The 16,131-nt window shown below is 51.7% G+C and overlaps 1 protein-coding gene across 1 annotated transcript in view; it reads left to right on the top strand.

The window, feature by feature from the left end:
• The window catches only part of Ankrd52 (ankyrin repeat domain 52), a 16,670-nt gene extending 3,494 nt beyond the window's left edge, over positions 1-13,176 (top strand). Inside the window, exons 6-28 of the mRNA XM_013022496.1 lie at positions 940-1,027; positions 1,175-1,317; positions 1,579-1,791; positions 2,045-2,123; positions 2,361-2,475; positions 2,879-2,961; positions 3,070-3,187; positions 3,374-3,442; positions 3,606-3,746; positions 3,824-3,904; positions 5,754-5,865; positions 6,066-6,137; positions 6,434-6,635; positions 6,878-6,965; positions 7,046-7,163; positions 9,230-9,449; positions 9,615-9,702; positions 9,808-9,891; positions 9,994-10,139; positions 10,347-10,429; positions 10,633-10,715; positions 10,901-10,992; positions 11,416-13,176. Coding sequence (XP_012877950.1) covers positions 940-1,027; positions 1,175-1,317; positions 1,579-1,791; positions 2,045-2,123; positions 2,361-2,475; positions 2,879-2,961; positions 3,070-3,187; positions 3,374-3,442; positions 3,606-3,746; positions 3,824-3,904; positions 5,754-5,865; positions 6,066-6,137; positions 6,434-6,635; positions 6,878-6,965; positions 7,046-7,163; positions 9,230-9,449; positions 9,615-9,702; positions 9,808-9,891; positions 9,994-10,139; positions 10,347-10,429; positions 10,633-10,715; positions 10,901-10,992; positions 11,416-11,666 — 2,769 coding nt within the window. The 3' untranslated portion in view covers positions 11,667-13,176. The remainder of the gene's footprint in view (positions 1-939; positions 1,028-1,174; positions 1,318-1,578; positions 1,792-2,044; positions 2,124-2,360; positions 2,476-2,878; positions 2,962-3,069; positions 3,188-3,373; positions 3,443-3,605; positions 3,747-3,823; positions 3,905-5,753; positions 5,866-6,065; positions 6,138-6,433; positions 6,636-6,877; positions 6,966-7,045; positions 7,164-9,229; positions 9,450-9,614; positions 9,703-9,807; positions 9,892-9,993; positions 10,140-10,346; positions 10,430-10,632; positions 10,716-10,900; positions 10,993-11,415) is intronic.
• Positions 13,177-16,131: the final 2,955 nt, after the last annotated feature.

The raw sequence follows: 16,131 nt of genomic DNA, 5'->3' as shown, positions 1-16,131 counted from the left end.
TCCATTTAACCACCAAAAAGCCAGAAGTAGATCTGTGGCTTACGTGACAGAGCACTTGCCTTTAATGTAAAAATGAAGGGACAGCACCTAGGCCCTGAGTTCAAGCACCAGAAAGAAAAAAAGAAAAAGAAATTCTTAGCCGGGCGCTGGTGGCTTATGCCTGTAATCAGCTACTCAGGAGGCTGAGTTCTGAGGAACTCAATTCAAAGCCAGGCGGAGCAGGAAAGTTTGTGAGACTCTTATCTCCAAGTGTAGCTCAAGTGGTAGAGTGCTAGCCTTGAGCTGAAGAGCTGAGGGACAGTGCCTGGGCCCAGAGTTCAAACCCCACACCAGCAAAAAAGACAAAAAAAAAATTCTTGACTTAGACTTCAGGAGATTAATAAAACCTTTGAAGTCACCTGGAAATGTTTATTTATTTTTTTGGGGGGGTCCGGTCGTGGGGCCTGAACTCTGGGCATGGGCGCTGTCCCTCAGCTCTTCAGTTCAAGGCTAGCGCTCTACCACTTGAGCCACAGCACCACTTCTGGCTTTTTTTTCTTTTTTGCTTATGTGGTGCTTAGGAATCGAACCCAGGGCCTCTGGCATGCAAGGCAAGCCCTCTACCTCTGAGCTACCTTCCCAGCCCCTCACCTGGAAATGTTTATATGCATGCCTTTTTCCAAAGAGAGAGCTCGTATTCTATGTAAGAATTTTGAGAACCACCAGAGCATCTGTAGAGACTCCCATGCATTTTCTTTAAGCTTCCAGATCTATTTGGTATCTTCTCTTAGTGCCTGCTCCTCTGTTCCCTCTAGTCTGCCAGATTGTTCTGCTTGAGAATAGCAGTATTGGGAAGCAAAACGTATTAGGCTCCCTTTACCTTTGAGGAGATGAGAGGCCTCTGCCCTGAAGTAGGTTGAGGGTATGAACGTGGCTCTGTGTCTTTTATGTCCAATACAGACAGTGAACCTACTTCTCAACAAGGGAGCCAGCCTCAATGTCTGTGACAAAAAGGAACGGCAGCCTCTGCACTGGGCCGCTTTTCTGGGTGAGAGAAAGTATACAGAAAAAAGTAGGAATTTGACCTTCAGGATTCCCAATGCAAGGCAATAGGGTTGCTTGCAGCCTTTGGAGGGAGGAGCTGAGGGTCTTTATGTTCACCCTTCAACTCTTTAAGACTGTCTTCTTTTCCTAGGACATTTGGAAGTCCTGAAATTGCTGGTGGCACGTGGAGCAGACCTCGGCTGTAAGGACCGAAAGGGCTATGGGCTGCTCCACACAGCTGCAGCCAGTGGCCAGATTGAAGTGGTGAAGTACCTGCTCCGGATGGGGGCTGAGGTCAGGGTGCTAAGTGCTGGGTCTGGGAGTTCAGGGTGGGAGTTGGAGGTGCAGAGTCTGTTATAGACTTGGGAGGCTGGAAGACTATGTTGAGAGGGTTTGAATAAGGCTTATGTTATATAATTGTGCCCTCATTGTTTTATTGTTTTGGGTCAGAAAACTGAAGGGGCTGAGGCTGTCTGATTTCTGGGACTATGCGTTGTTTCTACTTTTTTTTTTTTTTAACCTGATATATTCTTACCTTCATTCCTGATACTACAGATCGATGAGCCCAATGCTTTTGGAAACACAGCTTTGCACATCGCCTGCTACCTGGGCCAGGATGCTGTGGCTATTGAGCTGGTGAATGCCGGAGCCAATGTCAATCAGCCAAATGACAAGGGCTTTACGCCATTACATGTGGCTGCAGTTTCCACCAATGGCGCTCTCTGCTTAGAGTTATTGGTCAACAATGGGGCTGATGTCAACTACCAGGTGCTTGAAGGGATAAAGCATGGACTAGTAAGGAGAGGGACCTGGCTCTGTAGCTGCTGGCCATATCCAGATAGCTCTCCTGGGGAGTTGTTCACATGATTCCTGGGGTGTTCAGATTTTACCATGGATTTAAAGAATGGGTACTGAGAAGATGTTCATATGATCTTTCTATCCTCAGAGAGGTGTCCTTTGAAAGGGAAACAGGTCATTTCTCTGTGTTTTGCACTAAATTAACCTTGCCATGTTTCCACAGAGCAAAGAAGGGAAAAGCCCTCTGCATATGGCTGCCATCCATGGCCGTTTCACACGCTCCCAGATCCTCATCCAGAATGGTACGAACTCAACAGACGTTATGCCTCTTCTCCTCTTCCAAGGAACTCATCTTTCCTTCTACCTCCTGTCCCAGCTTTCCAGTCAAGATAGGCACTTGAAACTCTGTCCTGCCTAGTCTCTTACAGTTTATAAACAAAATAACACATGTAGACATGCTTAACTTGACCAAATTGAATAAGTACTCAAGTGGTAACTAGCTGGTGTGAATGGTCTTAATGTGTGTATGTCCATCTCAGGTAGCGAGATTGACTGTGCTGACAAATTTGGGAACACGCCCCTGCATGTGGCTGCTCGCTATGGGCACGAGCTGCTCATCAGCACACTCATGACCAATGGCGCAGACACCGCCCGGTGAGTCCCTCTCATCCCACTTGGAGGCCATGTTCAGTTTGTATATACTACTCATATCCAATGTAGTCACAGAGATGCTTGCCAAAGGGAAGCTTGGAGGGGCTGGGAATGTGGCTAAGTGGTAGAGTGCTTGCCTAGCATGCATAAAGCCCTGGGTTCGATTCCTTAGTACCACATAAACAGAAAAGGCTGGAAGTGGCACTGTGGCTCAAGTTGTGGAGTGCTAGCCTTGAGCAAAAAGAAGCTCAGGGACAGTGCCCAGGCCCTGAGTTCAAGCCCCAGGAGGGTCAAAAGAAAAAAAGAGGGAAGCTTGGAGAAGCTCCTACTGACTCCTTGGGTGGTAGTAGGCCATGGAAAAGGGCTCTATAAATCTTTGACCCTGAGTCCCTCAATTTCTTCCCAGGCGCGGCATCCATGACATGTTTCCCCTGCACTTAGCTGTTCTCTTTGGATTCTCTGACTGTTGCCGGAAGCTTCTTTCCTCAGGTATGTGTTGACTGGTCAGGGTCAAGCAGGTGTTGAGGGAACAGAGGGCTTCACCCATGTGCGGTGGTCTCAGGGCTCTTGGACCAACCTGTGGCTGTGCCCCTCTAGGTCAGTTGTACAGCATCGTGTCTTCACTCAGCAATGAGCACGTGCTTTCTGCTGGATTTGACATCAACACCCCTGACAACCTTGGCCGCACCTGTCTTCATGCTGCTGCTTCTGGAGGGTATGTTTTCTTTCCCATACCTTGAGAAGAGCACAAGGGCCTGAGCCCTCACTACCGAGCTCTTCCTCTACACAATGAGAGCAGTCCTAGCAGAGAAGGCAATACAGTTCCATTCTTTCAGACCCTCTCTAGGACTGCAGTGGCTCCTTGAAGCTCTCTCACTCTTCTCTCTCATCTTCCTTTTAGAAATGTTGAATGTCTTAATTTGCTGTTGAGCAGTGGAGCTGACCTGAGGAGGAGAGACAAATTTGGAAGGTAAGTCATTGTGTAGGAGTGCTCATGGGAAGTGTCTGGTTAGAGGGTCAAATGGGAGCAGGAGACTTAAGTGAGGAAAGCATTATGTAGTAGCTGTTGACTGCACATGTGATTGCATTTGGCTCTTTCTCTGATTCTTCTGACCACTTTCACTTTTCTGCAGGACTCCACTGCACTATGCAGCTGCCAACGGTAGCTACCAGTGTGCTGTGACACTGGTGACTGCTGGGGCAGGTGTCAATGAGGCTGACTGTAAAGGCTGCTCTCCCCTCCACTATGCTGCGGCCTCTGACACGTACCGGAGGTGAGACTTCCTTTCTGTTCCTTCTCAATCCCCATATACCTCCCTGAGCCATCCTGACATCTTCACGCTCTTCCTAGAGCGGAACCCCACACTGCTTCCAGCCATGATGCTGAAGAGGACGAGCCACTGAAGGAGTCCCGTAGGAAGGAGGCTTTCTTGTGAGTATAAGAGAAGCTTCTGGGATGTGCTGTCCCCATAGTGTACTAGGTACTAAGGCTAAGCAAATTGGGTTGGTTGGTTGGTATACTGGCTTAGCAAATTGGGTTGGGAGTACTGGGAGTACTGGGAGTGAAGCCTCGATTCTTTTTTTTTTCCCCCCAGTCCTGGGGCTTGAACTCCAGGCCTAGGCACTGTCCCTGAGCTTCTTTTGCTCAAGGCTAGTACTCTACCACTTTAGCCATGGCACCACTTATGGCTTTCTGTTTATGTGGTATTGAGGAATCAAACCCAGGTCTTCATGCATGCTAGGCAAGCAATCTACCACTAAGCCACATTCCCAGCTGAAGCCTAGATTCTTGCCCAGGCTAGGCAGGCACATTCCCAGCCAGTAGTAAGCATAAAGATGAATTACTCCAGGACTGAAAAACTAATCAGCAAGCCAGGCATTAGTGGTTTGCACTTGTAATCCTAGCTACTCAGAGAGGCTGAGATCTGAGAACTGCAGTTCAAAGCCAGCCTGGGCAGGAAAGTCTGTGAGACTTTTTTTTGTTTTTGTTTTTTTTTGGGTCCTGTCATGGGGCCTGAACTCTGGGCCTGGGCGCTGTCCCTCAGCTCTTCAGTTCAAGGCTAGCGCTCTACCACTTGAGCCACAGTGCCACTTCCAGCTTTTTTCTTTTTGCTTATATGGTTCTGAGGAATTAAACCCAGGGCCTCAGGCATGTAAGGCAAGCCCTCAACCACTGAGCCACCTTCCCAGCTCGTGTGAGACTTTTTATCTGCAATTAGCTACCTAAAAAACAGATGTGAAGCTGTGGCTCAAAGGGAAAAAAAAATCTCAGGGACAGTGTGTAGGCCCTGAGTTCAAGCCTCAAGAATAACCAAAAAGCAAAAAAAAAAAAAAAAAAACAACCCAGCTATTGGGAAAAGAAGAGATCCTTGTACTTATTAATTTAAGTGGCTAATGGGAAAACTGAGTATGAGGTATATGGAAACCCTACACTATTTTCACAGTTTTTCTGTCAATTTAAGACTATTCTAAAATAAAAAGGTTATTTAAAACACTTAAATAAAGTACTAAGATCTAGGAGGCTTCGCTATGTGACCTTTGACAAATTACTTAAAACTTTTCTGTGCCCACTTTCCTCAATCATAGTAGGGATAAAAATCGTATCTAGTGGGGCTGGGAAGTTGGCTCAGTGGTGGAGTGCTTGCCTTGCATGCATGAGGCCCTGGGTTCAATTCCTCAGCACCACATAAGCAAAAAGAAAAAAGCTGGAAGTGGCGTTGTGGCTCAAGTGGTAGAGCGCTAGCCATGAGCTGAAGAGCTGAGGGACAGCGCCCAGGCCCAGAGTTCATGACTGGACCCAAGAAAAAAAAAATCGCATCTAGTTCTGAGGATCGTTATGATAGCCAAGGTATTTAATATGTAGGAAGTGCTTAGTATCTTACCATTATTAGTATTAGAATGAGTAAGAGATGAGAAGGGTGTCAGGCAGTACAGAGAAAGCACCTAACTGGGAAAGTTAGGAAAGGCCCCACAGAGAAGAGGAACATCTAGATTTGTGATGACTTAGATCTCACACAGAGGGAAAGGAGCAGGCCTTCTAGAGAAGAAAGGGTGATAGGTGAGTCAGCAGAAATCTAGCAGCTGAATCACAAGCCCAGGCTCTCCAGGGGAGGGTGGAGGATATAGAGGGTGTTGAGCTGGTGATCCAGGGCAGACTTCATGAAAGGAATGGGTTTGGAGTCCTTGGGGGCCCCCTGCTTCTCCCCTCTGGCCCTCCTAGAGGGAGGCACCCTTGTGGTTCTGGCCTGTCGGTATCTCACAGTCCACCCCTGGTTTCCCAGCTGTCTGGAGTTCTTACTGGATAATGGTGCAGATCCCTCCCTGCGGGACAGGCAGGGCTACACAGCTGTGCACTATGCAGCCGCCTATGGCAACCGACAGAACCTTGAACTGGTACGTGTTGAGATCTGGTTTGGGAGGGAGGGGCAAGGGAAGAAGGCAACAATCTGCCTTTGGATTTGTGGTTTTTAAACTCAGGGTGTTTGGATCAGGTACCTGGTCCTTTGGTCCAGCAAAAGGAGATTACTATGAGCTGGGCATGGGGAGATATGGAAGTTGCAGAACATAAGCACCTACTTTCCTGTCCATTGCAGCTCTTAGAAATGTCCTTTAACTGCCTGGAGGATGTGGAGAGCACCATTCCAGTCAGCCCTTTGCACTTAGCTGTGAGTTCCATGTCTTTTCTTCTCATCTTCCTTGAAACTACCCGCCCCTGGGCCCAAACAAGGGTGCTAGCACTTGTGACGCTTGTCTTTGCTTTTGCTTTCTTTTGGGAAGAAGGCAGTGACAAGCAGGCAGTGGTTTGGAGAGGGGATAGGCACAGAGCAGGAAAGATACCAGAGGGGCCCAAGGATCTTGCAGATGTCTAGTGACTCCCTGTGGGCCCCACCCCCACTCCCAGCAATCAGAGTGGGGATGAGATGTCCCCAGCTATATCCACTGGTTACCTGCACTACTCTAGGCCTACAACGGTCACTGTGAAGCCCTGAAGACACTGGCTGAGACGCTGGTGAATCTGGATGTAAGGGACCACAAGGGCCGGACCGCGCTCTTCCTGGCCACTGAGCGAGGCTCTACTGAGTGTGTGGAGGTGCTTACGGCCCATGGCGCCTCTGCCCTCATCAAGGAGCGCAAGCGCAAGTGGACACCCCTACACGCTGCTGGTTAGTGCCCACTTCAGGCTACCGCCCTCCCCTTACCATAACACATCTCTCCTTAATAGTTAAGGCTGAAGGTGGGGTAGAGAAGGAACATGGAGACTTTTTCACTAGTAGCTTACTACCTTGAAGAACACTCCCTGCCACAGGCCTTCCCATAATCGTAACTGAGTTGTTCAGGATCAATCTGTTTCCCTCCCTCCCTCCTTTCCTGACACTGTCCTGACACAGCCCCCTTTTTCTCCCAGCTGCCTCTGGCCACACTGATTCCCTGCATTTGCTGATCGATAGTGGGGAACGAGCTGACATCACAGATGTCATGGATGCCTATGGACAGTGAGTGTGGGCCAGAGGTGGGTGCACCTTTTTTTTTCATCTGTGTTGGATCCTCACCCTTTCCTCTGCCTCTTCTGTAGAACCCCACTGATGCTGGCCATCATGAATGGCCACGTGGACTGTGTACATCTGCTGCTAGAGAAAGGATCCACAGCTGATGCTGCTGACCTTCGGGGCCGCACCGCCCTCCACCGTGGGGTGAGTGGGTCCCTAGTATAGATTGTTCCTAGCCAGGCCTTAGTGTGAGCCTAGGACACTCCATCAACAGGACAAGATTTTATACCCAGGTCTTAACTGGGCCTTACCATGCTTGCTTGCTTGAGGAATGAGTACCTGACATTTCCAGCTAATTTCCCTAAGGGCCCTGCTTTGTCATCACATGCAGTCACATGCTCACCTAGACTGCCCAAGATACCCTGCTGGCCCTGTCCATCAGACAGTGATGCCACCACCCAGATCTGTCTCCATGCTCACCTGTCCTAAAGCTGCCTCCTCCTCTTCTCCCACACGATTTTTCTCTTCTTCTTTTTTTTTTCTTTCCTTTTCTCTTTTCTTTTGTGCTGGTACTGGAGCCTGATCTACTAGCCTTGTGCTCTTGCTCAGCTTTTTCACTCAAAACTCTACCACTTGAGCCATACCTCCACTTCCAGCTTTTCACTGGTTAATTGGGATAAGAATCTTGAGGATTTGTTTGCTTGGGTTGGCTTCAAACGATTCTCAAATCTCACCCCAGTGTATCTGTATTATAAGTGAGAAGCCACCACCAGTACATGGCTCTTTTCACTTTTTTGTGGGGGTACCAGAGCTTAAACTCAGGGCCTGGGCACTGTTCCTTAGCTCTTTCACTCAAGGTTGGCATTCTACCACTTGAGCCATAGCTTCACTTCTGGCTTTTTGGTGGTTAATTGGAGATAAGAATCTTACCAGAGGGCTGGGAATGTGCCTTAGTGGTAGGGTGCTTGCCTAGCATGCATGAAGCCCTGGATTCGATTCCTCAGTACCACATAAACAAAAGGCCGAGTGGTGCTGTGGCTCAAGTGGTAGAGTGCTAGCCTTGAGCAAAAGAAGCTCAGAGACAGCTCAAGCCCCAGGACTGGCAAAAAAAAAGAATCTCACAGACTTTGTTGCCTAGGCTGGCTTCAAACTGCAGTCCTCACATCTCAGCCTCTCTTGAGTGGGTAGGATTACAGATGTGTGCTACCAGCGCCTGGCTCTTTTTGATTTTTTTTTTTTTTTTTTGGTTGGTGGTGGGGCTTGAACTCTGGGCCTGGGCACTGTCCCTCAGCTCTTCAGCTCAAGGCTAGCACTCTACCACTTGAGCCACAGCACCACTCCCAGTTTTCTAGTGGTTTTTATTGGAGATAAGAGTCTCACGGACTTTCCTGCCTGGGCTGGCTTTGAATTGTGATCCTCAGATCTCAGCCTCCTGAGTAGCTAGGATTACGGGCATGAGCTACCAGCACCTGGCCAACTCTTTTTGATTTTTTGAGACAAATGTTTCACTGTGTTGCTTAGGCTGACCCTAATCAAGAGATTCTTCTGTCTCAGACTTTCAAGTAGCTGGAACTACAGGCCTGCCCAACTTTCCTACAAGGTTCTTTGATCTCTCAGTCTCACTATTTGGTCTTTCACTCCAAGAGCTCTGGGATTTACTCTGACCAGCCTGACTGTTGGCAGAGAGAGTTAGAGAAGAACCGCTTGCTTGCTCACACACACACAGATTCTCTCTCTCTTTCTCCCTCTCTCTCCCTCCTAACCCCCACCTCCCCTTTCTCTTCTCCCCTCTGTGTGTGTGTGTGTGTGTGTGTGTGTGTGTGTGCACATACACGCATGCGCACGCGTGTGTGGGTGTGTATGTGTGTATGCTGGTACTTTTTGTGCTGGGGCTTGAATTCAGGACCTCACATACTCTTGCTTAGCTTTTGTGCTCACAGTTGACACTCTACCACTTGAGCCTACACCTCCAGTTCCAGCATTTTGCTGGTTCATTGGAAATAAGAATCCGTCAGATTTTCTGCTCTGACTGGCTTCAAACCTTAGTCCACAAACCTTGATCTCTGCCTCACCTGAGTAGCTAGGATTACAGGTGTGAGCCACCAACACCTGACAATCTGCTCATTTCTAACACTAGAATTTGTAGAGAAAATGATTAGAGCCCTGGAAGTGGTTCTTGCTCCTAGGTCTCCCTCCCCTCTCCTTCCCCCAGCAACTGTCCAGTGGAACAGTGGTGGCTCCTCACCCCTCCCCCTGAATGTCTCCTGCAGGCAGTGACTGGCTGTGAGGACTGCCTGGCTGCCTTGCTGGACCATGATGCATTTGTGTTGTGCCGAGACTTTAAGGGTCGCACGCCCATTCACCTGGCCTCAGCTTGTGGCCACACTGCAGTCCTGCGGACCCTGCTGCAGGCTGCCCTTTCCACAGACCCCCTGGATGCTGGGGTGGATTACAGCGGATATTCACCCATGCACTGGGCCTCCTACACTGGTATGAGTGGGGCTTTGGCAGGTGCAGGGAGGGGTGTGGGGCATTGAGGAGAAAGGTGGGTTGTAGCAGAGATCTGGAAGCACAGTGGAGCATCTAAGATAGGACGGGACAGATGGAGAACTGTGCCTTTTCTCTCCATCACCAAACTTTCCTCCTCATACCCAGGACATGAAGATTGTCTGGAGTTGTTACTTGAACACAGCCCATTCTCATACCTGGAGGGAAACCCCTTCACTCCTTTGCACTGTGCAGTGTAAGTCTCTTCCTCTGCATCGGCCTTCTCAGGGCACCATGGCCTGACGTTATGGTTGGGAATACATCTCCTTTGTCCTTCCTGATGAGTCCTCCCTCTCCCCAGAATTAATAACCAGGATAGCACCACAGAGATGTTGCTGGGAGCTCTGGGTGACAAGATTGTGAACAGCCGAGACGCCAAAGGACGGTGAGTAACGGAGTGCTCAAGGAGCAGCCTGAGCTGCCTCTGGCTTTGGTTCCTGTCCATGTGGAAGAGCCTTCCCTAACTCACCCTACCCTGGCCCCTCAGGACCCCCCTTCACGCCGCTGCCTTCGCGGATAATGTCTCTGGGCTCCGGATGCTGCTGCAGCATCAAGCTGAGGTGAACGCCACTGACCACACTGGCCGCACTGCACTCATGACGGCGGCTGAGAACGGGCAGACCGCTGCTGTGGGTGTGTAGGGGCTCCGCTGTGGCAGGGAGGAGTCCCCAGGGTGTTGGCAGGGTGGGTCAGCCCTGCCTGCAAGGCTAGCAAGGGTTGGAGTTCAGGATACAGGTGTCTTTGGTATCTCTTGAGGGTTTGAAGATAGAAGGGTGGGCAGCTAGGATAGCTGTTGCTCAGGAGAAAAGTGTTCATCCTTTTGTCCCATTTCTCTTGTAGAATTTCTGCTGTATCGAGGGAAGGCAGACCTGACTGTGCTGGATGAGAACAAGAACACTGCCCTCCATTTGGCTTGTAGCAAGGTACTTCCCAGATTAGGGGGCAGCACGAAAGCCTGATGAGCAGAACAGATCCCGATTACAGAATAGACTGCACCAGCAACAAGGTTGCCCAGCCTATGTGATGGTAGCACAGCTCCTCTCTGTCTGCCATCCTCCCCAGTCCTACCCTGTGGCCTGTCTTGATTCTACTTCACAAATTTCCACTCTCTGTTCCTCTCCCTCAGGGCCATGAAAAATGTGCCCTCATGATCCTGGCAGAAACCCAAGACCTTGGCCTTATCAATGCCACCAACAGTGCGCTGCAGATGTGAGTGCCCAGGGAAGGGGGCTCCTGGCTGGGGGAGGCAGGTGGGTGAAGAAAACGGTCCACACTCACAGGCTCTCTGGAGCTCACAGTATTTATTCGGCATTCTCACCACCTGCCTGGGGGTGGCAGGACTTCTTGGCACCCGGTTGACTTTGTGTTTCTCTCTTTACTTTCTTTCTTTCAAGGCCACTCCACATTGCTGCCCGGAATGGTCTAGCTTCTGTGGTGCAGGCCCTCCTGAGTCGTGGGGCCACAGTGCTGGCTGTGGATGAAGAAGGTGGGTGGGGTCCGGAGCCCCCCGCCTCTCCCAGGTTTGGGGTCAGGGACATTCTACAGGAGGTGACTTCTTAACCTTGCTATAAATGAGATTTTCTTCCCAGGGGAACTCTTGAGAGCAGGGACCCAACACCAGTACTCTGAGTCGCAAAGGGGAGTCTGATGGAACTGGGTGGAGAGTCAGCAGAGTCAGGAAGGCCTCCCATCCATCCCCCTGGCTGCTGGCCCCATGTGCTGCCCCTCCCCTGTACTTAGAACCTGCCTGTCAGTCTCCCTGGGCCTTTACCGCCCCAGATTTCTGACCATGCTGGGTGCTTCCCTGCCTTGGTTCCCCTCTACAACTGAGAGCTCAGGACCTGGGGAGGGTGGATGGGAACCCTGGGACCCAGGGGTCCTGCCTCAGTTACTCCCCTTGGCCCTGCAGGTCACACCCCAGCATTGGCCTGCGCTCCCAACAAAGATGTGGCAGACTGCCTGGCCTTGATCCTTTCCACCATGAAGCCTTTCCCACCCAAGGACGCCGTCAGTCCTTTCAGCTTCAGCCTGCTCAAGAACTGCGGCATCGCAGCCGCCAAGACGGTGGGTGGCTGTGGCGCCTTGCCCCACGGGGCCTCCTGCCCCTACAGCCAGGAGCGGCACGGTGCCATTGGGTTAGATGGCTGCTACTCTGAGTAGCCCCCTCCAGTGTCCCTCTCCCTGCCGGTGGCTTGATATTATTCTATTTATTTAGAAAAAGTCTACACATTTAGGGCACTTTAAAGGAGAACACGACTGGGTGGCGGGGCAGAGGGGGGAAGGAAGCACTGGGGAGCAGCTGCTCACCCCTTTGCCACACCATCCTGGCCTGGCAGGGGTCTGGGACCGACTGGGAGCACCCCAGGCCCTTGGTACCCCAGGGCAACCCTTTCTGCCAAGTGTCCCAAAATGATTGCTAAATGCCTGGCTCCCTCTCTCTTTGACTCCATCTCTCAGTTCCCCTTTCTGCTACCAGCTCCCCCTCCTCCTTCCTTCTGACTCTCCTCTGTGTCCCCCCACCCCTTCTCCCTGCCCCTACTGCCAGGCAGACCCCTCCTCTTCTTCCATACCCATCACTGCCTCCCTGCTCGGCTGGCCCCTCCATCCCCGCAGCAGTGAGAAGCCTTAATTTCTGGTACTGTGTGAGCACTCTGGGGTGTCCCCCTCCCCCTTCAGGGGCAGCTAGAGGATGAAGGGGGAGGGTATTTAGCACTGGGGCCTGGAACTTTCCCCCTACTCTTTACCCTATCACCCCTAAAGTTCAAATGCAAAACACTTGAAGCAGCAACTACTGTACCTGGGCCCCAATCCTGCACTCTCCCCTGGCTCCTCATATGCAAATCAAGGGCTGGTTCTGCCCCCACAGCCTGCCCCACCTCCCACCTCCTGACCTGGCCCCTAACCACGCACTTTAACCTTGCTTCTTTCTTTTAATTTCTTTTGGGAGAACAGAGCCTGTGGCCATTCCCTCCCCGGCTCTCTTCTCCCTGAACTTTGAGGCTTGTCATGAATTTTTAAGTACGCATTTTATTCTTTAGGGGAAGAAACAAATTAATTTCCTGCCCATTTCAAAACCACAGCCCTAGTATGTCCTCTGTGTTTCAGGCATGTGCTTGCATGTGTGTGGAGGGAGGGACCGCGTTCTTCCTCTCGTGTCCCCAAGTCCCTGGGTTCCTCTATGCCCTTTGTCTGCCTCTACCTTCCTTCATGTTGGAGAGTACCCACTGCCCCAGTCACTCCTGATCTGAAGCCAAAGACGGTGGGAGGGGCAGGGGCAGACTAGGGACCAAGGCTGCTCTTTAGGAAAGCAGGCCTTCCTCCAGTGTGAGGAGAAAGTTCTGGTCAAGGGAGCTACAGGCAGACACTGGAGCTCAGTCCCCTGCCTCCCAGCACAGGGGGAAATGGGATTGAGTAGGGGCTGCACTGATAAGATTCCTCGAACTTGTACCCCAAAAGCCAAACTGGGCTGGAGTGAGGAGGGGCAGTGTTTTCTCTAAATGTAGCATTGCATCTGGCCCTGGTCCCTTCAGATGCCCTGTCCAACCATCTTGGTGAGCCTCTGCCCCAATTGGACCTACTCGTGTAGCCCAGTGTCCCTTCCTCACACTCAATACCTCAGCCAGGGGCCAAGACACAGAACTTGAATAGAGGTCCTGCCCCTCCATCCTGCAGTGCATCCTTGCCCAGTTTGGCTGTCATCAGTATTGTCCCTCAAGAACTGGACAGGCTTCGTTTACACAGTATAGGGACTCCCGTGTGGGAGCCCTCAGTCCCTTTCCCCCACCCGAGCTTGCTTTATTTACTTCCTTACCCATTTTTCCAGTGTGTCTCCTGAATGTCTCGCCACCCTTGCCATGGGTGAGCTGAGGGGAGAGGGGCTGTCCCAGGGCTCCCTCCCTCCCTCCAGATCCCCTGCACCATACCTCATGCTGGTTCCCTGAAGCCTGGGGCATTTGTCCAAGTCCTTACTCCTTTTCACAGTCCCTCCTTATCTCTGTGTCTTGCTTCTTCAACCTTTAGATCCTAAACCATTTCAAGGCTTCCAAATGACCATTATTGGTGAGAAGGATTGTGCAGCTTTTAGTTTTTATTTTTGTTTTCAAAGCCAAAGGGCCTTGGATGCCCCCTCTTGCCCGTCTCCCTCCCCCACTTCATCCTTTGTCCTCCCCTATACGACAATCAATGTGACCTCTCTTAAGGGCTGCTGCCCCCACCCCCACCCTGCTGGTTCTGCAAAGCTTGTCCCCAATTTCAATTCTCTTTCCTAGATCCTCCCAGTTCCCACCCCCTCCCTCTCATTTTGGTGCTGGGAATTAGGTGGTGGTGGGGGGCCCAGGGAGTGGGGAGACAGGTCTTCCGGGAATGACTCCGGGGTATCAGTCGTGTTCTCTTTTATCAATGCTTCGTGATGACAGGAAGAGTATGAGTATGTCAGGAGCCCCATTGTTTTGCTTTGCTAGATGAGATTTCTGGTGGCTGTCGGTACCCTGCTGTCCTGGGCACACTGTCATCAGTGCCCGGAAGACGGCAGGGAGTCAGTCCTCTGTCCCTCCTCACTGGCATGGCTGTGAGGAGCCCTGGAGGGCCAGCAGCCTCCTCTCCTTATGCCAAAGGAAATCCCGCACCTCACCCCGGGCTCCTCAGCCCTTAGTGTTTTTTGAAGCATTTTGACCATTCTCATGGCCACTGCATATTTATTTTAATGTTAAGAGTTTTTGTTTTGTTTTGTTTTATTTTGAAACCTCTTTGACTTAAACGGGTGTGGAGAAGTAAAACAGGCAGAATGCCCCCCAATCTTAAGGGGGTCGGGTGGGGAGGAAATGCCTCCTTCCCTTCACCCTCCCCGTCTCCCCTCCCCACCGCAGCTCTAAAGCACTTGCTTCAAGTAATAAGCACTTTTATGAAAAGGCCTATTTTTAAGTGAGGACCCTGGGAGCAGCCCAGGTGCCGAGCAAAGGAGACAGAGCGAGGGCTACATAGGAGACAGGGAAACAGACGTGCGGAGCAGAGGGCGAGATGACGAGAGCCAGTTTTTAAGTTTCTGATTTTTGGGGGGATGTTTCTGATCGGGTGGTGGCTTTGGTAAGGTTGTGTACTCTGCTTCAGAAAAACGAACGAACGGCACCAACTGTGGGTCCCAGAATGGACCTGCAGCCATGGGCCGCTGCCACTGTCCACCTGAGATTGATTGATGGGCCACCTCCCCCACCCCGTGGCCCCCTGAGCCATAGGACTGCTGAAAACCACTGAATGTACAGCCCAGGTTGGGGTGGGGAGCGGCCCCTGGGGGAGGTGCTGCTTTTGTTTGGTGCTGTGGGGGGTGGGAGAGATGAGACTGAGGGACTGCCACCCCACGTAGACATGTGTTCCTTGGGGTGGAGGGGCTGAGGAGGGCTTGCCTCCCTCTCCAACCCCAGCCATGGCCCCTCTTCCTTCCTCACCCCTATCCGTTTTGACTGTAAGTCCAGCTCACCTTTGCCTTCAATATGTAACCAAAGGAAAACTCAATACTGTTTCCACCACTGTCTGCCCACCCGAGCACCTTCTTACTCCCTGGACCTAGAAGGGGAGAAGAGGCTGGGGGTGGGGAGGGTGGGGTCAGAGAACGGTTCTACAACTGTACCCCTAAAACCTTCTCTGCGGTCTTGGAAGGGGTCCCATGAGCTGGGGTGGGGCCAGGCTGGCAGGGCTGGGAGTAGGCACACAATCTTATGCACACGAGTGTTTCTTTGTCGAAATGACTCCGGTGACTGTGCTCCAGCGGGGAGGCCCCTTCCCTCTCAGCCATTTCTCACCCTCTCCCCACACCCAGTGTTCATCTTCCACCTCCCCTTCCCACCGCAAAGGAAAATAGCCTTACAGACCCTAGCCCAGAAACCCTACTCCTGGGGCAACAGAGTGTGAGCCCCTTCCTACCCACCGAGTTCAAACCCTACCTTTTACAAAGGAGGAGTAAGGAGCAAAGCAGCCCTTTCCCCTCTGTGCTGGCTCCAGCCCTCCAGTCCTTGACCCAGGCTGGGCAAGGGCAGAGCTTAGGAATCTTTGAGGACCAAGTCCAGTGGTCTGGGAAGAGGGAGACAGAGGGAAGGGTCTGACACGGGGACTCCCTCCTCCTGACCCAACCCCTAGAGAAGCGACCAAATCCCAGAGACGGGAGGGAGCTGGGGTGGGAGGGTCTGCTCTTTGAATTACTTGAAGGTACTGACTCTGAGGCTGCTGTTGCCCATGTAGGCGTGAGGGGGACACCGTCACTGCATTTGGGAGGGCAGAGGGTGGCGGGTGACCAGAGGACCCGCCCTTGGCCCTCGCTCACTCCTGTTAGGCCCTTTCCCTGGGGAGTCTGCAAGCCTGATGACCCGGGGAGGGTGGGGAGAGCCTTCCCTCCCGTCCCCACCCTCGCTCTGGGCACCCTCTCCAATTGCACTAAAGTAGCTGTTGTGCCAGTCTTACCCCATGCCAGGGTGGGGTCTCTGCTTCCAGTCTTTTCCCTACCGCCTCTGCTCCCATCCCGGACAATCTCCTTGTTCCGCTTGTATTCCTGGATAGCTCAGCTTTGTGTGTGTGTGTGTGTGTGTGTGTGTGTATGTGTGTGTGTGTGTAGGTATGTGTGTGTGTGTGTGTGTGT

This window comes from Dipodomys ordii, unplaced genomic scaffold (assembly GCF_000151885.1).
Source record: "Dipodomys ordii isolate 6190 unplaced genomic scaffold, Dord_2.0 Scaffold3, whole genome shotgun sequence".
NCBI classification, from domain to species: Eukaryota; Metazoa; Chordata; class Mammalia; order Rodentia; family Heteromyidae; genus Dipodomys; species Dipodomys ordii.
This window is presented reverse-complemented; position numbering and strand designations above follow the sequence as displayed.